We start from the raw sequence: 27,088 nt of genomic DNA on the forward strand, positions 1-27,088 counted from the left end.
GTATGCTTTCTTCCTTAGTCAATTCCCCAAATTCTATGCAAAATCACGATTTTTGGGACGACTTGAGGACACAGCGTGTGTTCTCCTCAAAAATACGCATATCAACATGGATTGCTTTATGAAAAAATCACCCTTTTGTATAATTGTTGTATATTTCATCACTTGTTTCAAAGTTGTGCAATTTAAGGACATAAAATGAAATTGTAGGGTGTGTGGGTTGCACACAAGATATTTCAAAGTGTCCGAAATGTTAGCCTGGTGGGGAATTTCGGGTGGATAGAAAGAAACGCCATGAATAATACCTGGGGGTTGGCTATTGCCGTTTCGGCATTTCTGATTCAATTCATCCTTTATGGGATAAGCCTTTCCTTTGGAATATATGTAATAGAACTTCAAAAAGAGTTCGATCAAGGCTTATCTTTGATTTCATCAATTGGTTCAATACATTTTGGAATTCAACTGTCTACCGGTGAGTATTTTTTCTCTCTTACATTGCAAGTTTTGTAAGTTATACGAGCCTAACATTTTATAAAGTTAAATATATTTTAAATTGTTGGGTGTCTTTAGTGTCCGATGTTAGAGGGGAAGGAAAGTAAAAAAAATAGGTATACTAATAAAGTGGCTTCAATTATTACATTTTGTCCTGCTGATTTGCAAATAAACTACATAATTAAACTTTAATGTACGTTTGACGTTTGAGAAATTGAATTATCCGCCATTTACATGAGGCTGACATGATGTAGAACTCTTTCGTATTGAAAACCAAAAACATATCTTTTTTTGACGTCACACCAGTGATTTGGATAAACCGCTGGCTTTCTTTTTTCTAAGTAATCAATGGAACAAAATTGATGTTGTTTTTGTTCACACGCCAATCTAAAGAAGAAATACATGTACATGTTTAAACATTTGCAATATTATAAATAAACAATGATAAAAGAAGGCTGTTCATTTGCTAACAGTCACAGATGTCAACAATTGTATTAATATTTGTTTTGAAAAATCAAAACAGTCAAAACCCTACCAGTGAGATTCACGATTAATATTTAAAGAGAACGATTCTAGGAAGCTGCTTTAAACTAACACTTTTTAAGATCTAAATCAACACATTCAATGTTGAAAAATGACTCCGAGTAGTAAACTTTTATTCCAAGTCAAGGTCCTCGCTAACCGAATTAGTATAGTTAATGTTATCGGGATGTTTTAAGGGGGATGTGCCGCTGTAACGTAGAATAATGACCCCCGTAGAATAATGACCGTGGGTCATTTTTCGACGTAGAATAATGACCCCCGGTCACTATTTTACGTAGAAAAATGACCCTTTTGCCTGAAGAATAAGTGTCATTTCATAAAAATGAGCACACTCTACATGAAGAAAAGTGACCTCTGTAGAATAATGACCCCCTTATAGATTAAAGTTTTTCAGTAAAATTTGTTATTATTTATGGAATTCCATATACGACATCCAACTGTCAGCTGCGAACTGCTTACTGCTTACTGCCAACTGCTTACTGCCAAATGCTTTCTTTACCTCTTGATTGGGTTAAGCGCATGTGCATACATTTATTTGAGGATGGAGAGATTGATAGCCTTTACTCCTAGTATTTTATTTTACACAAAAAACACATATTAACAATTCAAGTACGTATGAAAACCCATCACACACATAATTTTAAGTACATTAATTCGTGTTCACCACTTTTGAAAGACATGAGCGATAGTGGAGTTCTTGATTTGCCTGAAGCTATCCATGTAGAATGTCTGAGATTTTGTTTCATTCCTGTCATCCAGAATGACCTTGAAACAGTGATGTACACATGTAATAATCATAGAATTAGAAAACAAACACACTTTGCATAGGCGTCGGAACCGGGGGGGGGGGGGCTAGGGGGGGCTTAGCCCCCCCCCCCCCCCCCACTTTTTTTGCAAAGTTATACCTAACCATTAGAGACATAGCATGATAGAGGGTTCAGCCCCCCACTTTTTCTCGCAGGAAAGATAATTGTTCCTAAATTTACTTTGAAATAATGAGAAGTTGGATTTAGAAGCATAGTAGTTCACCCAGTGCTTTGTCCATCTAACGTGTGTTATGAAATTGCTGAAGAAACAATCTTGCATCTAAATATATTGCTCCCAAGCACGTTGCACGAGGCTATGAAACTTTTTGGGAACCTTTTTAGTGTTTAATGGAGTAAAATAATTTCTGTAAAAATAAAATCATAAATGTTAAACACACACTCTACACTGTATAGTTTTAATTTAATATGCTCACACCAAGGTGGTCAAAACACGTTTTAAAAGCCATTGGCAGTCACTCATAATCTATCATTCCAAGCGCAAATTCTTTGCAGCAAGTTGCGCAAGGGGATACTAGGAACAATATCGCGTACAGAGCAATGAAATCAGGATTTCAAATTACAGCAAAAATTTGCTTGGGGGCAATAGTTAGCATCGTTTGTAACGCAATTCTATAAAACTCGTTGGATGAGCCCATTACAAAACCATTTCTTCAACGCGCAGCAAAGTAGTTCATGGAAATTCCTGCGCATTGTGTGTGTCCAAAATGCATAGTCTTGTTTTTAAAACACGTTATTAATAAGGAAACTAAAAAAGAAAGACAATTCTCTCGAAATAAAAAAATGAAACAAAATGCCAACACTTATGACAAAACATCGCTCTTTGTGTAACTATTTGGTATAGCGGAGGCTTTTACTTTGACGCTGTTTGGTTTTTTGTTTACTTTTGAAGTTGTGCTATTTATAGTAGCATTAGCGATTTGCCTGCCTACAGCCAGGACTCTGCTTTCAGAAGAGCCCGGCTAAAAAGACGGACGACCCGATGGACAAAGTGTGTTTTGTTTTTAGATATATGATTATTCCATGTGTCCATCACTGTTTCAAGGTCATTCTGAACGACAGGAATGAAACAAAATCTCAAACATTCTACATGTGTATGGATAGAATCAGACAAATCAAGAACTCCACTATCTCTCATGTCTTTTAAAAGTAGTGAACACGAGTTAATGTACTTGAAATTATGTGCTTGGTGGGTTTTCATACGTACTCGAATATGGCACTCCAAGCTCGCTCGCTAGTTGTGATTTAATGTAAAATGGCATATGATATGGAATGCAGTGATTCAGGCCTGACAGATGGTTGTTAATTTGTGTTTAATGTGTATAAAATAAAATAGAACGCTATCAAAATGTTTGTACATGCGCTTAACCCAATAAAGAGGTAAAGAAAGCATTTGGCAATACGCAGTTGGCAGTAAGCAGTAGGCAGTTGGCAGCTGACAGTTGGCTGTCGTATATGGAATTCCATAATTATTTGTGAAATAGTCTTTACAATGTTGTGATTTTTACTGCAGTTTACAGAAAATAAAAAAAAATTATAATATTATTCATATTCAAATAAACCGTGAAAGAAGGGAAAACAAAAATCCTTCTGATATAACAAGATACTGACATATTGTATAGAAGTATGGTTGTCATCTTTAAGAGTTACATTGACATGACTGTATATATCTCATTATATCTCATCATCGTTAACGAGTGACAACACATTAGAATTATTTTGAGATACAAGACATTATAAAAGAAAATTCTGTTTATTGCCGATAAAAGAGTAGACCCGATATTGATCATGAATTATGCTTACATTGACGAGTTTCCCTTACTACAATGCAAGTGCATCACCCAGAATCAATGATGAAACTAAAATTATAAAAAGTGTACTCCATTGTTAGGCAATAGAAGTTAGCAGTCACTTACATCATCCATTCAATAAGGAAAATCGTCAAAGTACTGAGAGTACTCGAACAGAAAATATATCTTACTTTATCATCGGCATACTTTAATTAACATCAAGATGATTAATACATCAATAGTTTGTGGGAGCATTGACAACTTCGGAGGCAGTAAAGATCGTGTGATCAAGATCAAGGGAGGTATAAACCCCTCAGAATTATCTGGTGGTACTCGTACAGCCCTATAGGTCTCCTGCACTGCCCTGTAATTTGTTTGATGTACAGAATAAAAAAGGGAGATAACGGCCCACCATTCGCCACTATATCTTTGTGAAGAGTTAAATAAAACAACGTTCAAGGGAGCTAAATTGACACATTTAGATATGATGGAAGCTCTCAGATCCTTTTTCTTAGTATTAAGAAACTTCCTCTACTTAACGCGCGTGTTTCTCAGTTCATGTGATCAAAATCAAGGGGTATATAAACCTTCAAAATGAGCCCTTAACCCCTTATCAATGCTTTTAGAAATAATCACTTATTATTTTCGAACAGTGTTTAACACCTATTTAGGTTTTATTATAGTCAGCCACTCATCACATATGCAACATTACAAAAATGTTTAGAATATCGATGTATATTAATTATTATTTATTTGATTTTCATCAAAGTCAATACCACGTGATTCCAATGAAACAAAGTATTGAGATTAAGCGCTGCTAGATTTCTCAAACACTGACAATGTGTGTAATCATGATATGAAGAAAATTAGACAAAGTGATTTAAAAACCAAAACTTTATTATCGCAGCATAAAATTAAAAATATTAAATGCATATGAAAATATTATTTAGTTATATACAATGTCAAATCATCTTGCAAAACATAATGAAGCGCTGCTTTTTGGTTAAGAGGAGCATTTGTTGTTTAGGTTTGTAACAAAAACTGCTTCAAACAGCAAGACCTATCTTTCTTTATCATGAACTGTTGAAGGTTTTACATACAGGTTTTACATACAGTATATGATAAATTACAATAGTTTTTGATTTTTCATAAAAGGATTTCTGTTTTTAAATTTGGATAAGATAATAGTAAATGGATCCATATGTTTTAGAATGAAAAAAATTCAAACCAGAGCTTTTTGTTTTAATCTCAATATAGGGATATATATTATTTTGAATAAAATGGGATATTGTTCTTTTCTTTTTTTTTCATTTTGTTTCCCCATTTCTGGTCGTTTAGAATAGAAAAACCTAAATCAGTTTTAAACATTTGAAATGTTATAAATTTCCTATAATGATGACTAAGTCTAGAGTTTGCAATTGTCTTAGTATGTCATTCCCAATTCTAATTCATTTACCTGTGTGAACGAGCGATTAAGAGAGAAATAAAAATTTTCCATCTAAAGATTCTCTGGCCTAAACCATCAAACACGTATTGTTGATGGACTGTACTATTATATATAATCAAGGTATATATGGAAGAAGAAAAAACAATGCATTGGAGGATGGGGGGTTTATAGATATTACCTCAAATTTGATCAATATGATGAATATAAACTTGTACGTTTTGGTAAAACATTTCTAACTTTTTTTTCGCCAACCCCCCCCCCCCCCCCCCCTGAAAAGTTGGGGTTCAGTTTGTTCCGTTTAAATTTCTTCTTTTAATATCTTAATTATAATAAATGTCGCCTTCTAGCATAAAATGGGACCCAGTACGTACCACCTCCTTGTTGCTTGTTGTCCTTGTTGCCTTGATAATTACGAGTTATCAGAAACAAAGAGAAAATATTTTCTACAGAGGTTAAATTTCTTATCAGAGGGACATTCAACCTTAAAAATCCTTTTCCCCCAGCACGAAAATATATATATCATTTTTTGTTTGACAATTCATTCACCAATGAATATTGCTTAATTATATATTTTTACAAAAATTATTCTTTCATGGTAGTTGTTCGTTAATTATCACACAATTTAATTCCTCAATGTATATAAAAAAATTTTCGTTTGTTTTCTTTTTTACGTACGGAATGGCTTTGCTACAGTAGCACCACCAGCACAGATTTCTAAACACACATGTGCCGATGCAATTGTAAAATCTCGATATATAAATTAAGCAAGCTGTGCATACATTTTGTAAATGAAAAATCGTCTTTAAATAAAAAAGCTATAAAATATGCTGTTAAGAATAATTGATGGTAAAGAATTCAAGTATAGTTCAGCAGATTTCTACACAAGTCAGAGTTACTTCCCGCCATATGTCGACGAGAGAAGAGACTAACTGTTAACAATCAATTTGTGGCAATGTAAGTGCACATGTGTTTATGTGTGTGTTTTCTACGGTTATGAAAAACTATATACAGCGATTTATTTACAAGTTCGGTGTTTATAACTTCCAAATCAACTGAACAGAGTAAAAATTCCAGTAATTTCAAAGTCAGATATCGTGATGGGATACTGGGTAACCAATTTTTGGGAGTTTATTTTAATCAACTCTCCTATGCAGTTACTCAGACAAACCGAAATTGAAACAGTATTTGGACCTCAGCACAAATCAATGCTGCTGACAAGACTTAGTTCTTGAAAATAATTGATAAATACGATGTCATGTATGCTAAAGCATTGTTTTTCAAGGAAACTTATTTATAAATACCTTGAAAATAGTCAGATTTTAAATGGTACGAGCAATTTAAATATTTTTTGTAGTTGTATGTATTCCTACGCCAGAGTGCAATATACGACGCTCGGCTGTCTCCGTAATTCCTCGTCGGAGATTCGATTCACGGTGTCAGCCGAGCGTTTGGTTGAACAAGACTAGAGTTCAATATTGCTTGGATCCATACAATTTTCGAGAAATATTTTTATTACTGATACATAGTTTGATTGAATTAATTTTATCTTTAAATATTACTTAACATGATTCATATGGGGGTTTTTCGGCATTCTTGTCGAAAAAGTCCAAAAATTCAAATTATAAAAATGTGCGTAATTCAAATTAGAAACTACATGTATTTGTCATGCAAAATAACATATCATTGATTTTAAAATAAATAAACATGCCCGTCAGTTCTTCAGTACTTCGATTATTGTTGATTTCAGAGGGGGTCATTTTTCTTTATGTTTAACATGAAGAAAAATGACCCCTGGGACTCTTTTCTTCAGAAAAATCCAATTATTCTACAGCAAGAGGGGTCATTATTCTACGTCAAAAAATGACCCCCGGTCATTATTCTACGGGGGATCATTATTCTTCGTTACACCGTTTCATCTTGTACATTTGAGAATAAATATGTAAACATTTCTTTGAACTGGCTTGTTTCTGCCCAAAATTGTTGTCGAAAGATGAAAAGGCAATAATTATGAGGGTGTACGTGTTCTTTTGTATGCAGATTATGCATACAAGAGGAGACCAATGCCTTTTTTAATCACTTAGAACCGCACAGCTACAGGCCTCAATATAGTTTTAGTCAGTTTTGGGCAGAAACAAGCCAGTTCACAAATTGTCTATATTTTTAGTCTCAAATGTACAAGATGGCCGCACACCCCTTTAAAAGGCATTTTTTTTAAAATTCGGAATTATCATGACGAAATAAATGTAACGACAGCAGCCATTGTCTAAGATAGTTTGCATCTGTTGATAACATTCCCACAACTACGCGAAGATTCCACCGACAATAACCCTCCGCTTTTAAATTTCAACACATGCGTTCGTCATTTGCTTGTAATTTAGCGGAAAGTCAAGTGTAAAAGATCGGTTTAGAATCGTAGTTGTTTAATATTTTTTCAGAACTTGTAATTTAGAGCGAATGTCATGATTTGCTAACACTGTTGCTATGTTAATAAAAACAAACCGAAATGGATTGTGTGACGTCATAAATTATATTCAATAGCAGGTCTCTTAGCGGCGGGAAATTTATATTAAGTTATTGATATTTTTGATTTGTGTATTGATCCTGGGGATTTAATGAAAGACATACGATCTATAATCATAATAGATGTTAATAAATTGACTTTTTGTATAACATGTGTTTAGTTTCCTTCCCTTTTGAGGTGAATAAAGGAAAATATTCGAATTTTTTAAATATTTAATTTTTTTAATTACTTCTAACTTGATGTGTTCTTGCTCATTATACAAGTTTTTTTTCAAAAATAAATATTTCAGGACCTTTAGCCAGTTTTTTAATGAGAAAAATGTCATATAGAAAAGTTTGTTTGCTGGGAGCTCTGCTAAGCAGCATTGGGTTATCCGTACTACCCTTAACTCCAAATTTGCCATACTTGATTGTGTTTTATGGAGTTCTCACAGGTAAGACAAGATAATATTTTTGAAAAAAAAGGGGGGGGGGGGGCAATGTTTAAGCATCCTTTGATTCCATTGAAATTCGGTTATTTCAGTTTTAAATTTGTAAGAAACATAAATGAAGAATCAAAACTTTTTGGAAAAAGTGCATGTAAACCTCATTACACATGTAAAATGTAGTACTTTTCATTGTTTCTTTCAAAGTACTTTTTTTGATTTGTGTAAAAATGTAAATAATGTCGGTTTTTTTTAAAGAAAAGGCTCTTAGGTCTGCCACCACAATAAATCATTAGTATGATATACATTGTATATCATTATAAATGAAACTATTAGCGACGTCACACGTATCAAAACTTGTTTTGTTCATTTTGCATGCATCAACAAATTTACCTATGAAAGTATTTTTAATGTTTATTGTAGCTTTTGGTAATATTCGAAATTAGAAGTATGTCGTATTCTCTTCATATATTTGTTACATTAAAGTTTCAAAATTCAGATAATTTAAAACTATCTATAACAATTAAATTGTTATAGATAGTTCTACATTCTATGAATTGTTATTAAAAAAAAATTAATGTAACATATTAATGTGAGCCACGTCTGACAATATGCATTATAAATTGTACTTTTGTTGAGTGTTTTAATGACGTTTTTATAGGTAAAGGATACGGTTTTCTCTACTTTATAGGTTTAGGATACGGTTTTTTTTTATTTTATAGGTTTAGGATACGGTTTTCTCTACGTACCATCCCACACACTTTCGGGGCTCTGGTTCGAACAAAAAAGGGGTCTCGTGACAGGAGTGGTTACTTCCGGTTCTTCACTAGGGGCCGTTGTGTTTCCATTTATTATTAAGAATCTTATTGAAATGTATGGGTGGAGAGGATCCATGTTCATAATTGCCGCTGTTAACTTGCAACTTTTCATTCTCGCTGGGCTCTTGAGAGAGTCCCCGATACAACGTGAGTGGAAAAAGACAAAGACAAGAACTGTAAACGCTGACTTATCAGAAAGCACAACGACTATTTTTACCGTTCATGATGTGTCTGAAAATTCTAATGGTTGCCATGGATCAACAATTGCCAACGGCAGATCTTCACAAGAAACAAGAAAAATGGTCAAAACTCCACTTAAAAAACAAAAATCCACACTAGTACTCCTGCAACTTTTAAGCAATGGTCCATATGTGCTTTTTACAATTAACAATGTTTTATGGAACATTGGTAGTTCTTCGTTGGTACTCCTTGGTCCCGATTACTACACCAAAATTGGTCTAAGCTTGACCCAGGCGGCAACGCTTTTATCCATCTCTCAAGGTACAACAGTGTGCGGTAGCATCGTAGGGGCACTTCTAATGAATCACCACAGCATCAACAGATGTGTGTTGTATTTGTCCACAAACTTTGTAGGGGGGCTGTGTATCATAGCCTTAACATTGCCGGTATTGCATACCATGTTGGCCCTAACTTTGGTCAACTCCCTTTTGGGGTTAGCTTTTGGTATTTCACTGGGTCTAATTGTAGCCATGGTCTCGGATTTCGTCGGGAGTAGGCTAATCGGGGATGGAATGGGTTACCTTACGTTAGCCTGTGGATTAGGCTGTTTCATTGGACCACCGGTTGGAGGTAAGACCTCATCATCATCTTCTGTTCATGGTTCTTAAAAACAATGTTTCTTAGTTAAAAGTACCACGTAAAAGCATAGGGGTAATTAGTATGAATAATATAAATGAATACATATAATGCAAGATAACGGGTGTCAACGGTTTCTTCCAAAAATAGAGTTACAGATTTTGTTTATTGAAGCGTCTTTGTATGTGACATCAAGATGTATTTATAAGGTTAATTAAAAGGGTAAAGTGATTTTTTTTATTTATTGGTATTTATGTCATATTTAGGTTACCTGAAACAACAAACGGATTCCTATGAAAGTGCTTTCTATTTTGCTGGATTATCCGTATTATTGAGCGGAATTGTGCTGTTGATCATCCCAATGAGAGACTGTTTTATACGATCCAACAAATATTCAATATCATCCAGTAAACCACGAGAAAATATAACTAAATAATGCATAGATAATTATGTACATTCAATTGTTAAGTTAAGTAATTATGATGCATATGTTCACCAAGCAGTACTGGGCTGCGTTTTACAAAAGAACTTACGACTTACGACCAAATAATTGAATGCTAATTAATCACCAACTAATCAATGATTTATTCTAATGGCTGGAAAATCTAATCATGGGAATTGAAATATTTGTAAACAAATGGTTTTATGTCAATTTTGTTCTCTAAAGCTCATTTTACGAGAATGTAAATATTTACGACTTTGTCGTAAGTTCTTTTGTAAAATGCAGCCCTGGTTTACAAAAAAGTGAGTTCTCTATGATATGAAGCCAAATGTGGCCAAACACTTCCATTGATATCCTTCAAATATGAAGCATTCATTTGGGGTACATGTACTTGTATTCAGAATCACTATTTACATCTTGATTTTCAAATATGTATTAAAAACTTTTGATAAACGCAAATTTGTTCAGCAACAGTTTGTTGGCTCGCGCGGTGGCTCCTGGACATACCCAACAATCACCACAGTTTTCTTTGAGATCTGAAAATTACAGGACAGTTGCACTTCACAAAAAACGTACGAAAATCTTACGATTTTATTCGTACAAATGACGTGAGGAAATCCCACTTTATCGTTGTGGTCGAAAAATCCTTGCTGCAAGTCAGTTATGCTCACTTTTCTTCAAACTTTTGCGACCAAAGCATTCTCATTTATAAAGAAAACCACACATGTGCAGAACCTCAATTTTTATTAAAAGATCTTGTGATGTACAGTGTATATTCAAAATCTTGCTATATATGATCGAAATCTTGTGATGTATATTCAAGATCTTGTTATATATGTTTGTTCAAAATCTTGTGATGTATGTTCAAAATCTTCTGATGTATGTTTGAAATCTTCTGATGTATATTCTATAATCTTTTGATGTTTTTTAAATAATCTTGTGATGTATGTCCTATAAATATTTATGTGCAATGAGTGTATTGTGGGTAATATTCTGTAGACTGCAATTGCTTCTGTCTCGCGCACTTCCTTTACATAAAGAATTTTTCCGAGAACATGGTCTGTTGCATTGTGAATATAAAAGGAAGAGCTAAATGCGCACGCTCCAAGACCAGGAAGTGTAGAGTTATTGCCCTTGAATTAACATTACTAGAGTTATAGTTCTTGCCCCAAACAATATGCTTAACTGCATGAAATAACAGGGTTTATCCATATTTGATAAACCTAATTATTTCATGACCTTTGCCCAAATAAATATGCTTTTCATGTTTCTAGCTAATACCAATATCAAAACAACAGACAATTATGATTCAGATATTTACCCTGATGTATATACAAAACTAAATAGACTTTTGTTTGTTTGGCGTAGTTGTCATGGCCGTTTAATCAAATGTGCAAAATTTAGATAAGTACATGAATATCAGATAGATATCAGTCAGATATATAGTACATGTACATCAGATAGATTTCATACATGTACATTGAACTCGACATGCGCCGTTCAAACAATATGGCAGCATATATCAAATATATATATGTAATATACAATATTAGAAATACTCTCTTGACCCGAGGAGCCTGGAAAAAAACAGTGCCCCACGGAGACAGTATTCTAATCAAAATTATGCCAAATGGATCACGGACACTGTCACGTGAACCATCCGCCAATACCAGGCGGCAATTTTGACAACAATGACACCTGTAGATATGATACATAAGAATGTCTATACTTGGACATTCTAGATTCAGATATATGTATATGATATATAATAAGATAGATAAGTAAACGGACCATGACTTGCCAGAGATATATCTGCTAGTATATTTTAAGGATAGGTGCGAGAGGAAGATGTCACAAACTGCACAATAGCATTTTTCAGGGAATTTATGTATATATTGTTACCCAGATCTGACAAATGCACACCATCTAATCTAAATAATCTCTTTTGAGTTATCTGGATATCTGGATATTTTATAGATGCACCATTAAGCTTTTTCAAAACAAATGTTGCAATGGCACTATTTATTCTACGCCTAGAGTTTTCACCTTCAATGGTTGATAAAGACTGCCTCCAATTACTTCTAGGTAATATATGTGACCATACAATGAGAGTGTTTGGCAAGAGGTCTGCTATTTGAGATAAAGTTAGTTTCATGAATTTTTGAATACCTTTTAGGGTATTTTGAGGGTCCCCAATATTATTACCACCGCAGTGAATTATCAAAATAGTTGGTTGTTTATTAGGTATTAACATACTTGACACAGTTGTATACAAGTACTCCCAAACCATTCCCCTTCTACCATTCCAATTAATGGTAAAGTGGTTTAATCCAAGGTTTAACTGATTTGTGGTCTCTGCATATTTCTGTGCCCAATGAATAATAGATGAGCCAATGATCCAAACTAAATCTGAAATTTATGTATGATTTAACAGCATAAAACTAAAAATATTATTAACATGGTCTTATGTAGGATTTGAAAGCCGAGGAACTCCATCTACCCATGTGCTTGATTTGTATTTCAGAAACCCCTTTTAAGTACAGGTAAGTTGCACCTCCAATCCTAAATGAGTGCGACTTGAATGAATTTGCAGGTACCTCTAGGAATTTTAAGGATTTATACAGCATGGATGAAAATTGATATTGAGTCAATGGTTTAGTATTGCAGTGGGCAAATAGATGTGTTGCTTGAATGCATTGCCTATGACTTTGAAATTTTTGAAAAATTTGAAACATCAAAAAAGAATCTGGTGTTTTGGGTATTCTAATGGATGAACCGTTACCAAATTGATCTGTCTTTGAGCAACCCACAAAAACTATAAACTCATCCTCCAACATTTGAACATGATTTCTTTCCAATGCCACTAGCTCACTTACTCTCAATAAAGCAAAAAATGCAATGAGAAATGCTGACTGAAATAAATGTGCTTCATATGAAGAAATAGTTAAATGTGGAATGATACTGGTAATTTGTGTTAATAAAGACAATGTAATTGGTTGTCTAATGTCCTGAGTTCTGCATGACCTTTTAAATCCTGCTAACAACTTTTTGACCAAAAAGGATTCCGTAGCATTCTGCCAACCATGTAAATTTACAACAAAACTCAAACCAGCCATATAAGATTTTGCTGTTGAAAATGCAAATCCAGATTCCTTCATATAAGCTATAAACATTACTATATGATCTATAGGTGGTGGCCACAAATGCTCAAAGGAAGCTTGAACTCTGAAATTAAAAAATGCTTGGATGCCTTGTTTATAAACTTTACTTGAGTTTTCAGATATACTGGCTTCTAACAGTTGATCTATAGTTGATGAATAATCTCCCAAAATGGAGCAGGAATTTGACATGGAAAATTGTCTGCTGTAGGAGCCAACTGTCGGAATCTTGACCACTGAAAGCGAGAAATAGCATCTGCTATATTGTTATTTTTACCCGGAACATGTATAGCTCTAACCTGAATATTATAACTAAGGGTATACAATACCAACGCTCGAATTAAAACCATGACCCTGTTATTTTTTGAAGACTTTTGATTAATAATATGAACTAATGAGAGATTGTCAATATGTAACAATAACTTTTTTGCATAGAGTTGTTCTGCCCAAATAAAAACTCCCAAAACAATAGGCACAAGTTCAAGAAAAGTAATATCTTTTGTTGTCTCATAAAACCAATGTGAAGGCCAAGCCAAATAACACCACTGACTGCCAAATATAACCCCACACCCTTTTGAACCTGAGCTATCTGTATAAAATTTGAGTGTCTCATCATCTTGCCATGTCAAAGATGGAAAAGGGGTTAAGCCATTAAACTTTGTAAGAAATTCTACCCACATTTCTAAATCCAATCTGATTTCTTTTGAAATTCTTATGAAATGGAAAGACTTTTTACCTTCTGCTAAAGCCGCATATACACGACGACAAAATGCTCTTCCTGAGGGCAAAGCTTTAACCACAAATGCAAGTGACCCTGCTAATGACTGTAATTTTTTAACGGTGACCTTTTTACAACTTAAAGCATCATTAATTTTTTCCAAAAGTTCAGTAACTTTATTTTTTGGAATGAAAATAGTTCTTGAAACTGTGTCAATGCCTAATCCTAAGAAACAAATAGATGTACATGGACCTTCTGTTTTTTCTGGAGCTAATGGGATCCCTAAAATTTCAGATAACTTTATCATATGAGCCATTAACATCTCACAATCAGCTGTGTTTGCTCTACCTATAAATAAAAAATCATCTAAATAATGAATGATCCCCCTTGAATTTGACCTTTGCTGCAGCTCCCAGTGAAGGAAGGAAGAGAACATCTCAAATAATGAACATGAAATTGAGCAACCCATTGGCAAGCATTTGTCCACATAATATGAATTTAAAAACTTGAAACCTAGCAAGCAGAAATCTTCAGGACAGACTGGCAACAATCGAAAAGCACTTGAAATGTCCATTTTGGCCATTAATGCACCCTCCCCCATCTCCTGAATCAGTGACAAGGCTTGATCAAATGTAGAGTACGACACTGAACAATATTGCTGATCAATGTGATCATTGATACTATTACCCACTGGGTGTGATAAATTAGAAATCATACGCCACCCCCCTTGCTTTTTGGGGAGGATACCAATAGGATTACACCGCAAATTTGAAATAGGTGGACAGGGAAAGGGGCCTAAAATTCTACCCAATTTTATTTCTTTATTATAATTTTTTCATGTAACTCAACAGCATGTTCCTCTGCAGATATCATGTTTTTAAATTCAACCTTTTTTCTAATGCCTGTATATTGAAGTGAAAACCCATTTTTAAACCCATTTGATAGAACTGTTGCTATTTCTTTGTTTGGGTAATTTACCAGTAAAGAATCGAAGTTATATGTATTGATTGGAGTGCTGCCAATATCCCATAATTTATGTAACAAGTTACATGTAGGTTTGCCGTCCTGTGGTTTGTTGTCGATTCCTGAAAAATTTGTTGTTGGAATTAAAATTTTCCGAACGAGCAGGTGCATTTTTGGGAATTTGATTAGATTGATTATTTTTGAAGCAGTTAATGGAGGGATGATATGCATTACATGTGATGCACTGATGCAAATACTTGCAATATTGTGTCTGACAAGCACCTTCATAATTGTAGGCATAACATTTCAAATACCTACGAGTTGAATGATTTGACAATTGGGTTTTATTAACTGTTTGCATGTAAAACAACCATAGTTCAGCATCAATAGATCCCCAGTTTAAAGAGGAGTCTACAGACTTCTTTGAGCGAAATTGCACATCATAATCCAACCAACCTGAATTGTTACTAGCAGCCCCCCTTTTAATTGTTGACATATATCTCAAGAGTGAAATGGCTTGTAGTGGATGTTTTTCTAAGTATATAGAAGCATATATGAAAAATGCATCCATCCATTGCGAGAAGTTTGTAATTTTTGTTTCTTTATTTTTTGGTTTGACCTGAAAAACACCCCCCTCGAAAACAATTTGATTTTGCATTTCTGTGCAAGGCTCTTGAAGCAACAATTTGTTTAAATGAACAAATTCGCCATTCCAAATTTTATCTTTGAGAGCTTGGGATACATGGGATCCCAGTATAGAAGTAACACTGTTAAATGGGTTTGGCGTGTCAATACTATTTTCCAAATAATTTTCTGTACCTTGATTCATGGGAACATGTGACGACAACGCACTTGGTGCGTCAGGGGTGGGGTTAACTATGGGCGGCATGTTGTGAGGAATCATCCCAATCATCCCGCTCAGTGACATTCCCTGGCCTGCTTCAGTTGACGCCTGTGTCGCTGGTGTCGTCGGAGCCGCAGGTGTTGAAGGAGCCGCTTGTGTCGGAGGAACGGGCTGTCTCACTTGACCTCCTCGACGATTTCCGCGACGACCTCGTGCCAATACACTACTCGAGGCAACTGTATTTGTTCCATTTGGCACGGCTGCGTATGGGCTTCTCGCCTTAGATGCCCTTTGGTTCCTTACCCTCAGCATGATATTGTAATAATATGCCGGTATAAAGTAATAAAACTCGCCGATTAAAACGATAAAACTTGATTATTTCTCTAGTTGATTTTTTGTGACCGACTCAGGGAACAGTTGAATATAAAAGGAAGAGCTAAACGCGCACGCTCCAAGACCAGGAAGTGTAGAGTTATTGCCCTTGAATTAACATTACTAGAGTTATAGTTCTTGCCCCAAACAATATGCTTAACTGCATGAAATAACAGGGTTTATCCATATTTGATAAACCTAATTATGCTCACTTTTCTTCAAACTTTTGCGACCAAAGCATTCTCATTTATAAAGAAAACCACACATGTGCAGAACCTCAATTTTTATTAAAAGATCTTGTGATGTACAGTGTATATTCAAAATCTTGCTATATATGATCGAAATCTTGTGATGTATATTCAAGATCTTGTTATATATGTTTGTTCAAAATCTTGTGATGTATGTTCAAAATCTTCTGATGTATGTTTGAAATCTTCTGATGTATATTCTATAATCTTTTGATGTTTTTTAAATAATCTTGTGATGTATGTCCTATAAATATTTATGTGCAATGAGTGTATTGTGGGTAATATTCTGTAGACTGCAATTGCTTCTGTCTCGCGCACTTCCTTTACATAAAGAATTTTTCCGAGAACATGGTCTGTTGCATTGTGTATGGGTGCAATCATCGAGATGACAACACCACATTGAACTGTCATTTTTTGGGGGGTTGACGCAATGCAACAAACCATGTTCACGGAAGGGCAAAGGAGCCGCATAAGATAGAAGCAATTACCAGTCTACAGAATATTACCCAAAATGCAATCATTGCACATATATCAAGATTTATAGAACATAAATCAAGATTTATAGACCATACATTACAAGATTATAGAATATACATCACAAGATATTGAACATATATATCACAAGATATAGATTATACATCTTAGGATTTTGAACAAACGTCACAAGATATTGAACATACAGCACAAGATTATAGAATATACATCAAAAGATTTCAAACATACATCACAAGATATAGAAAATACATCACAAGAATATAGAATATGCATCACAAGATTTCGAATATGAATTACAAAATATATATCACAACATTTAAAATAAACGTCACAAAAAATATAGAATAGACATCACAAGATTTTGAATATTCATCACAAGATTTCGAATATATATCAAAATATTTCGAATATACATCACTAGATTTCGAATAAACATCACAAAGTTTCGAATATACATCGCAAGATTTCGAACATATATCATAAAATCTTAAACACACATCACACAATTTTCAACATACATCACAGGCTTTTTTTTAAAGAAAGCAACGCTTTACACGCCACAATCGATGTCAGTATAACAATTTAAGCTATATGGAGTTAAAGCGTTAAATTGCTGACCATAGCGCTCGAAAGAATGTTGCATTTTATTAATTAAGAAATTAAGACTAATGTAATTACTTTCGAAACAATTACTTGATCACATAAAAAAAGGTTTAATTGCTGAATTGTAAATTTGGTCATTATTTAAGTGATTAGATAAGTAACAATAAAGGCATATTTTGAACATTAGTTTACTTTTTAATCACTGATTGACGGACTATACACATGTATTAGCTTACGAATGCTTGATTTTACACAGTCTTATTTATTTTTCTGTTTTTATAATTACTTTTTTAACAATTGAGTAGCTAATTATACACAAATCAATTTACCAGTCTAGAGGTGTGAAACCCTCTCTTTGTTCACCAGACTCGTGTTCTATGTGGTTTGTTCCCGTTTTGCACACATTTGAAAATTATGTATCGAAAAAATGTGTGCGAAACGGGAATTTGACCAGGTGAGATAATTGCTTAATTGCTATAGTCTATATCACAATTCCTGTGAGGGCTATTGACAATGAAATAAATAAAAAATATGTACTCCCAACTGATATTTACATCTATTTTATGTTACAATATGAATTGCATAAAAGCACATTTACATAACAATTTACCTGCATGTTTTAGAATTTAATTTCAAACATTCCTACAGTAATTTAGTCATGAACAATTTCATTAATATATTTAAACAAGAAAGATTATTGCAAACATGTTGTATATGAAATGCTTTTCAATAGGAAGTACATATACATGTACATGTTTGACTTTGAAAAGAAAATATATTTTAATAATCAATCATAATTGTTTTGGCTGACACAAAGTGAGGAAGTGTGTCTAGTGAAAACGCTGCAAAATATTTCTCATTTATGCTGTGGCTTGAATAATCGAAGAAAATAGACAATTTTTATGATGATAAAACGGCAATTTTATATGCTTCAAAAACTGTAAAACCTATCAAATGAAGACATAAACCTTCTTCAGATTGAAGTATATCGAATCAATATTCGGATTATTATTTTTGTTACAATTTTTTGTGTCTATGTATTTAGCTACTGGTTTGAAAAAAAAACCCCAGAAAATGTACCCCAATATAAACTAAAGCGGTGACGTCATAAGAACTTATTGAATCAATAATAGAATTATTATTTTTGTCAAAAAGTTTTGTGCTTCGTGTATTGAGCTACTGATTTGAAAAATCAGAAAGTGACCCGCAATTATAAAATGTATTTTATACTAAAGCGGTGATGTCGTAAGAACTACTGTCAAAGCCGCTACTTCGAAGATTGAAATATTTTGTGATAAAGAACTGTTTTTCCTTTCATAATATTCTTTCTGTTGATACCAACCAACCAATTATAAACATGCATTTTACATATTTCGCAACCAAGTTGTAAAAAGAGACTAGGAGTACCCCATCATCTTCACAACGTCTTGAACTGAGTGGAAATTTAAGACTAAAAATATCATTATCTTTATTTTATCAAATGAAAAAAAATGATAATAGTTATTAGTTGTTAGACCTAAAACCAAACAAAATATCTGAATTCTTCTTGTATTATCGTAAGGGCTCTGATAAATGAATGATAAAACACAGGTAAAAATCCAGGTAAAATCTTTGACTGAAAGCTTACTATAATTGCTATCACAACACAAATCACACCTATTGTTCTATATCCAATTATCAAATGTGTGCAAAACGGGAACACACCTTCCATGTGTATACATACCCCAGATAAACGTGGGTCTGGAGCAGTGGCTTCGTTAGTTTACCTGTTTACCTGTGTCAATGTCTCGGATCACTCGTGTGTGAAAGGATATTATGTAATCAAAAATGAATAATGAGAAAAAATCTGCCCATGCAAGGCTGGGCTGCACAACCTTAATTTGACGTTTGCAACGTCAGAGTAATCAGTGCAATGAATCTTTGGTTATTTTGGTAAGTATATTGCAAATAAAATTACCAGTAAAATCTGGATTTTAATTCAAAACAACATTTCTATGTTCCTCGTTATTATTTTGGTGTTGAATATGAAGTACACGAGCATTGTTTTCAGACAAAAACAAATGGCAAAGTTAATTACGAGCAAGGCGACAAAAAAGTAAATACTCCTATCTTTTTGTGTTAAAAAAAAGAAAAGAAACAAACCGTATTTTAAGCTAGGTGCATATGGGTTCTTTTTCTTTTTCTTTCAACAGTTCAACACATAAAACGAAAGGAAGTCAAAATGCAAGCGAATTGTGTAGATTTGTTACAAAAGTGTTTCTGCATACAGCGGGAGAAAGACAGTCTACGTGTAACACTATATAGCTGTGGGGGTATCAGTTTTACTTATTGCGTCAAAAATGTCTGATTCTTTTTTAAATTCCCAAGTACAGCTGTATTCGAATATTAGCCATTGTTCTTTACAAAGAAAATTTTGCCACTGCATACGTCATTAGTTGATCAGGCACCTGTAGACTCCTCGGACTTCTCAGTTTCATAAATTGAAGATTTATCAATAAATGTAATTGTTTAAGATCGATCGAATCCGATTTGATGAAGACGATTTTCGATACACCTTGGAATACGTTATCAACATAAGCACTAAAGAAGTCTAATCTTAATTGTGTGGTCTTTGGTCCAAAAACATGAAAACATCACTCAAAATGTGTGCTCATCGGTCATTTTGTCCACAAAAGACACGATTTATTAAAAGTATTCTTTGTTCATTTGACTTTTATAGCGTATACATGTAATAGAAAATGTCGGACCCTTTCCTATTTGAAAAAATCATGTGTGTAGAGAGATATGAAATAATAATTTATCTATTTCTATTTCACCCCCTCCGAAAAAAATATCTTTTGATTTAATGAAATTTAATCAATTTACGACCGGGTTTATTACAAATCACAACACACATTTTAAATGCTTGCTATTAATTTAGCCTTAAAAGAAGTCACAATGCTGCTTTGTTTTAAAAACTACTTCTTGTTGTCATGGCATTCCGTAAAAAAGTTACAAAACGAAAAAACAAACGATCACACACGGTAAAAGACGAAAACCAATTTCCTGATACACGCACGATCCCGCACATTACACGAACGATCACCTACGGTACAAGAATTATTGAACTCGACTGGCTTGTCAACAATAACGGTGTTGCCACGGTAAAACGTTAGGCTTATGTGAAAATTCTGAAACCTTGAAAATAATCATGCAGAATAATGTGCACAGAATGTAATAAACCCAAATTCGAGATTTACCTGTGTTTATTCAATTACCGCATTCTTGCTATATCTATATTTTATTTCAATGCTTTATCCTCAGATATGTCTCCACATGAAGCATTGTGCACACTCAGCGTTATTTCATACAGTTTCAGATTGCAGAAAAAAGAACTTTGAATGCGCCACCGTAATATTGACCTTCATCACTGATCCCTGTATTTTTACTTTATCGTATATCAAATCTCCATTGTATTCTCATAGTTTATAATGTCTACAAGATAATATCGTTTCCTGACCTTGTCGTTTCTCTTACATTTTTTTATCAAAACAGTGCCATATTGTAAACTCCGTTTTTTAAAAAAGTATGATAAAAAAAATAAAAACAGTTATGAAAAATTTTAAGTCTATATTATCTTTAGTCAGAGTCTATATTATCTTTAGTCAGAATGGTGAACTTTTCTAAATAAGGCCCTTTTTTATGGTTCGTGGCTCTAGCTCTTTGTCAAACCTTTAATTGTGAATATACATGTAATATCTACATATTTTGGTTTTAAAAAATTCCACTGACCAAAGCGTGCCTACCACCTCACTCCCATTTTTGCTATTATGGTATTGTTAATCGAAAATGAAAGTAGGATTTTAATAAATTTTATAATAATTACTTATCAGGCATAATTTTATTAATGATTACAGTTACACTGATGAAGGCATTCCGTTGTATGATGCTAAAAAGTGTGTATATATATATATATATATATATATATATATATATATATATATATATATATATATATATATATATATATATATATATATATATAAAGCATCCGATATTTAAGTTACAATGAGTATGCAAAAACCTATGCTTTCCTGCTTCGTAGATTCGCCATATTTAAATGCAAAATTACAGTTTATGAGACGATTTTAGGACATAGCATGTGCTCTCCTCTAAAACTGCTAAAAACTGACATTGTGGGTTATGTGAGAGATGCAGATGATATTTTGAAGTGTTGAGGATATTAGTGCGGTGCGAAGTTTGGGTTGGATAGAAAGAGAGACAATGAATATCACCTGGGGCTTAGTTATTGCCGTTTCGGCATTTCTGATTGAGGTCGTCGTCTACGGGGTCAGCCTTGCCTTTGGAATATATGTTATAGAACTCCAAAAAGAGTTCGATCAAGGCTTATCTTTGATTTCAGCCATTGGTTCCATACACTTTGGGTTCCAACTGTCTGCCGGTGAGTATCATTTTTTCCTTTTTGAACAAATATATTCTTGATAAGTTACCGGTTTACGATCCAAACATTTAGTCATGCTAACATATTGGTGATTGTTGGGGGTGCCTTCTTTGTCCGATTTTAAGATTTAAAAAAAAATGATTATTTAATTATTTACTTTTGACATGCCTCTAACTTGATAGATTATAACTTTTTGGTCAATTGTTTGTTTCAAAATTAATTTTTAGGCCCTCTGGCTAGTTTTTTAATGAGAAAAACGTCATACAGGAGAGTTTGTTTGCTGGGAGCTTTGCTAAGCAGCATTGGATTATCCGCATTACCCTTTACTCCAAATTTGCCATATTTGATAGTGTTTTATGGAGTTTTCACAGGTAAGACAAAGTACAGTATGTACATGTTTTCTAAAAAAAAAAAAAAAAGTGCGTTGGATATATAAACATCGTTTGATTTCTCTGAAATTGAGTTATCCGAGTAGAAAATTTTTCAGAAATAAAAATTAAGAACTCCAGATGTGCACCTCCTTATCAAATGACGTTAATTTCATGTTTTGTTCAGTTGTGTGTGTAAAACTGTCAATAATGTCGGAATCAATTAAGGAAAGGTTTGGTAGGTCAGCCATCATAATTGCAATAAGTTCAGGTTTATAAATCATCGATATAATTTAATAAACTTGTTAGTGACGTCACACATATCAAAAATTGTTTTATACAGCTTATCATTCTGCCTGCATCATCAAACCTAGTTATGAAAAGGGTTTTTTCCTGATATTTTAATTGTAGCTTCAGATAATGTTCAAAATTAGAGAATTGTTGTATTCTCCTCATACATTGATGTAAGTCACAAGTGACAATATGCATCATGATATTGTGTCTTTGTTGATTAATCTGATCACGTTTTAATAGGTTTAGGGTACTGTTTTCTCTACATACCATCCCACACACTCTCGGGACTCTGGTTTGAACAAAAAAGGGGTCTCGTGACAGGTGTGGTATTTTCCGGTTCTTCACTGGGAGGCGTTGTGTTTCCATTTATTAACAAGGATCTCATCGAAGTGTATGGGTGGAGAGGATCCATGTTCATAATTGCCGCTGTTAACTTGCAAACTTTCATATTAGCTGGGCTCTTGAGAGAGTCCCCAATACAACGTGAGTGGAAAAAGACAAAGTCCAACACGGTAAATACTGACTTGTCAGAAAGCACAACAACTGTTTTTACCGTTCATGATGTGTCTGAAAACTCTATTGGTTGCGATGGATCAATAATAACAAATGAAAGGTGTTCACACAAAGCTAGAAAGATGACAAAAGACCCCGTAACAAAAGCAAAATCGACATTGCTGCAACTCTTGACCAATGGTCCATATGTTCTTTTTACAATTAACAATTTTTTATGGAACATCGGTACTACATTGATGCTACTCCTTGGTCCCGATTACTACACCAAAATTGATCTAAGCTTGACCCAGGCGGCAACGCTTATGTCCATTTTTCAAGGTACAAAAGTATGCGGTAGCGTCGCGGGTGGATTTCTGGGGAATCACCATAGCATCAACAGATGTCTGTTGTGTTTGTCCACAAACTTTGTGACGGGGCTGTGTATCACAGTCTTAACCTTGCCGGTATTGCATAACATGTTGGCCCTCGCTTTGGTCAACTCCCTTTATGGATTATCTGCTGGCATTACACTGAGCCTTACAGTAACTTTGGTCTCGGATTTCGTGGGAAGTAGGCTGATTGGGGATGGAATGGGTTACCTTATGTTAGCCTGTGGAGTAGGCTGTTTCATTGGACCACCGGTTGGAGGTAAGACAACATCCTCATACGCTGATCATGGTTCTTAAATACAATGTGGTTTCTTCAATAAAAGTACAAAGTAAAAGCATATGGAGTAATTAGAATGATGTTGTAATAATAAATGAATGAAAATAATTCAAGATAACGGGTGTCAACGGTTTCTTCCTAAAAAAGAATTCATTTTATAATTTGTTAATTGAAGTGCTTGTGTATGTGATATCCATTAATTACTAGTATAAGATTTGTATGATTATTCGTATTGTGGTTCTTATTCATTAAAGGTTACCTGAGACAACAAACAGATTCCTATGAAAGTGCCTTCTATTTTGCTGGATTATCCGTATTATTGAGCGGAATTGTGATGTTGATCATTCCAATAAGAGACTGTTTTAAACGATCCAATAAATATTCAATATCAGGATCCAGTAAACCACGATAAAATATAATTAATTATTACATAGACAATTAGGTACATAAAAAACGAATTCCAAGGAACTATTCTCAAAGTAGTAAATAAATGTTACTGTCTCTAAAAAAAAATGGGGGGGGGGTCAAAATACAGCGGCCAGGTTTGATTGCTGCTATGTGACCCTGTTGCTTAACAACAAAAGTATATATACTAGTATTTGAATACTAAATATGTGAAATAACGTCAATATTAAGCAACTTTTTTTTCAAATTTAGATTTTTTCGTGATTTTTTTTTCTGGTATCTTTCATAGTGTATCATTGTTTAATGTAATTGATGTGCAACAATATGTCCTTAATTTTACTTTGTATAATATCAATGACAACTGACTCCTGGTAAAGAGAATGGTCGATGCTTTTAAAGTACTTTCATAAGTAAAAATTTCTGCCATGAGCAGCAAGAATGGCCACGAAACATTTCCTAAGGTTTGATATAAGATGGTTCCCAAGACATGACTTGGGAAAAAGAGTTGGGAACATCCTAAGATCAACCCAGGACGTATATTTAGGTGTAGCTCGACGGTAACTTAAGAACATCTTCAGTTAGGGTATCCTAACATACTAAAATCTTTTTTTAAATATATTTATTCATATAGAATTTGAGAGGCCTTTGCAGTGAAAAATCATAATAATTTTGACAGAGATTATTTGTACATTGAGACAATATATATTCATTTATTATTATATTTGGATTGTATAGCTATGCAAAAATACACATATTTTGAAAAAAATAAAACTTTTGATAAGTGTTTATCGCCTATTCCAGTCAAAGTTACTTAATAATAAGTGCCTTAAAAGAGACTTGCTAGAACTAAAACTTTTAACTGCAATACAATTCATGATTAACTTGATAACTTGGAGAAACATTGAATAACGTATAGTTCTTAATTTATGAACAAATGTACATTCTTTGAAGTTAGAAATTGTTTGAAATCATTGGTAATTTTGCCATTCTGGTAAGCATAAGACACTAGTTTTTGCGCAAAATTTATTGTCAAAACAGAGAGCTAATTTTCCTTCAGTCTACAAAGTATTAAATATCAGCTTATTTCAAATAATATATACTTCTTTAAATCATTATCAAGAAATAAATTGACTTCAGCAATAAAAAAAAAATGATCTTACATGGTTTATTTGAATCTATGTTGTCTCCTGTGCCAAAAAAATCTGATTTATTGGTGAATTATCAAAACAAGGTACAGGGTCTTACTCATGCCAATATCATTATTTAATTATTAATATGTAAAGAATCTTAAACAGTTTTATGAATTCATCAGCCAACGCTCACGTAGTGAGGGAAATTGGGTAAGGAGCTGAGCGATTTGTCCCGTTGTCCATGTATCTTTAATCTTACATACATACAAAATATACGTTATTTAGCCCATATATATATATATATATATATATATATATATATATATATATATATATATATATATATATATATATATATATATATATATAAATGATTGAAAGTTAATATTGTATAAGAATAAACGACCATACCTCCAACCCCCCCCTCCCCTAACCGGATTAGGAGTTTGAAGTTTGTCGAAGATAGTGGTTTACACATAGACTGACAAAATGAATTTCTTATTCTTCCACTTTTAGAAAAATTTTCATTTTTAGGATGGTCTTAGGACAAATCTTTTTGTGTCGTAACGTTAGGACAAAGTTTTGGCGCGTCCTAAATTTAGGAGAGCTTCGAGAAACTGACTTAGAACTTAGACGTTTCATAAGACCTACTCAAGACGCATCGTAGTCCTAAGATAGCTTCGTGAACATGCCTGCAGGATCTCTTTTGCCAAAGTGGGTGGGAAAAAGGGAAAAGACGTTAGGCTTTCTTATACCACTCTAACGTTTCATAAAATGATTAAACGAAAACCCCACACCCCTTCACTTACGACTTTAACCAATCGTGTACCAATCAAATGCCTTCTAATTTACGAGAAAGTATTTTTGATAATATTTTGAATAAAAACTAATATGCATAAAATAATACATAATATTCATGCATGGCTTAGGCAGTCAGAACCGACTTACATAAATATTAACGATGCTGTATAATGGAACCACGTTGGTTTTGTTTCCAGATGTTCTCTTTGTGGATTAGGTCTTTCTTTTCTTGTGATTGAGTCAGACTCAAGTTTTTTTGGGGGAGTCAGTTAACAAGGTAGGGAGTTGGTTACGAACAACTCATGTTATCCTGTGTACTACTTAGTATGATGTTTCATTGGACCACCGTTTGGAGGTAGGTAATCATCTACATGTTTTCCTCTTGCAACCTTATCACTAGATGCAAGAAGTTGTAAATGTAGAGTGAATATCTCATGTTTAGGAGGTCACGACAAGAAATCATGGAGATAGAGTTTGCATTCATTTGACATCCTCTCTTACAACTATACTTTAACGAAGGGTCTTAGAATTTGTCTTTTTAAAATAAATATCAGTTTGTGTCATAAAAATGCATAACTCGTGGATTTTTAAGCATCCAATATTTGTAACCATATTGAAGTATATAAGCACATTGCAGTATCTTTTGTGGCATTGATTTTTTTTTAATTATCTGTATAGGTCGTAAATGTATGTTACCTTAAACAGACAGGGTCCTACGATGTGACAGTATCTCTTTTTTTTGTTGCTGGTCATTCTAATCATAGAAACTCTGAGCTATGTCCGATTTCATCAATATCATGAGAAAATTTGCTACTTTATAGAACTGGAAATTAATTGTTTTCTTATTAATAATGATTTCATATTATACATATTTCGTTTTATTTATGACCTCTTCAGAGAGGAGGGGGATTTTAGCATGCTACGTAAATAAACTATTTGGATGGTATTCTATCAATACCATATTATTATTCTATCA

At 33.6% G+C, this 27,088-nt stretch overlaps 3 protein-coding genes across 6 annotated transcripts; 2 read left to right on the forward strand and 1 right to left on the reverse strand.

The window, feature by feature from the left end:
- Positions 1-71: 71 nt before the first annotated feature.
- LOC128167060 (monocarboxylate transporter 9-like) lies at positions 72-11,158 on the forward strand. Its single transcript, XM_052832566.1, has 4 exons — positions 72-469; positions 7,904-8,047; positions 8,761-9,666; positions 9,939-11,158. The coding sequence occupies exons 1-4, from the start codon at positions 292-294 to the stop codon at positions 10,106-10,108; spliced, it is 1,398 nt and encodes a 465-aa protein (XP_052688526.1). The 5' UTR covers positions 72-291; the 3' UTR covers positions 10,109-11,158.
- Positions 11,159-11,215: 57 nt separating this feature from the next.
- On the reverse strand, positions 11,216-16,357 carry LOC128164503 (uncharacterized). Of its 3 annotated transcripts, XM_052828385.1 has the most exons (3): positions 15,773-16,357; positions 13,383-13,508; positions 11,216-12,523 (listed from the first exon to the last, which is right to left on the reverse strand). In XM_052828385.1, the coding sequence occupies exons 1-3, from the start codon at positions 16,107-16,109 to the stop codon at positions 11,940-11,942; spliced, it is 1,047 nt and encodes a 348-aa protein (XP_052684345.1). In that variant the 5' UTR covers positions 16,110-16,357; the 3' UTR covers positions 11,216-11,939. The 3 variants fall into 3 exon arrangements, with proteins under 3 accessions (XP_052684345.1, XP_052684344.1, XP_052684342.1); XM_052828384.1 differs by lacking the exon at positions 13,383-13,508; XM_052828382.1 differs by having other exon boundaries at positions 12,404-13,508.
- Positions 16,358-21,596: 5,239 nt separating this feature from the next.
- On the forward strand, positions 21,597-25,588 carry LOC128167408 (monocarboxylate transporter 13-like). 2 transcript variants are annotated; one of them, XM_052833114.1, is made up of 4 exons: positions 21,597-21,956; positions 22,184-22,327; positions 22,859-23,758; positions 24,031-25,588. In XM_052833114.1, exons 1-4 carry the CDS (start codon positions 21,779-21,781, stop codon positions 24,186-24,188), a joined length of 1,380 nt encoding a protein of 459 aa, XP_052689074.1. In that variant the 5' UTR covers positions 21,597-21,778; the 3' UTR covers positions 24,189-25,588. The 2 variants fall into 2 exon arrangements, with proteins under 2 accessions (XP_052689074.1, XP_052689075.1); XM_052833115.1 differs by lacking the exon at positions 22,184-22,327.
- The last annotated feature ends 1,500 nt before the right edge of the window (positions 25,589-27,088 follow it).

This window comes from Crassostrea angulata, chromosome 10, assembly GCF_025612915.1.
Source record: "Crassostrea angulata isolate pt1a10 chromosome 10, ASM2561291v2, whole genome shotgun sequence".
In the NCBI taxonomy this organism is placed as follows: Eukaryota; Metazoa; Mollusca; class Bivalvia; order Ostreida; family Ostreidae; genus Magallana; species Magallana angulata.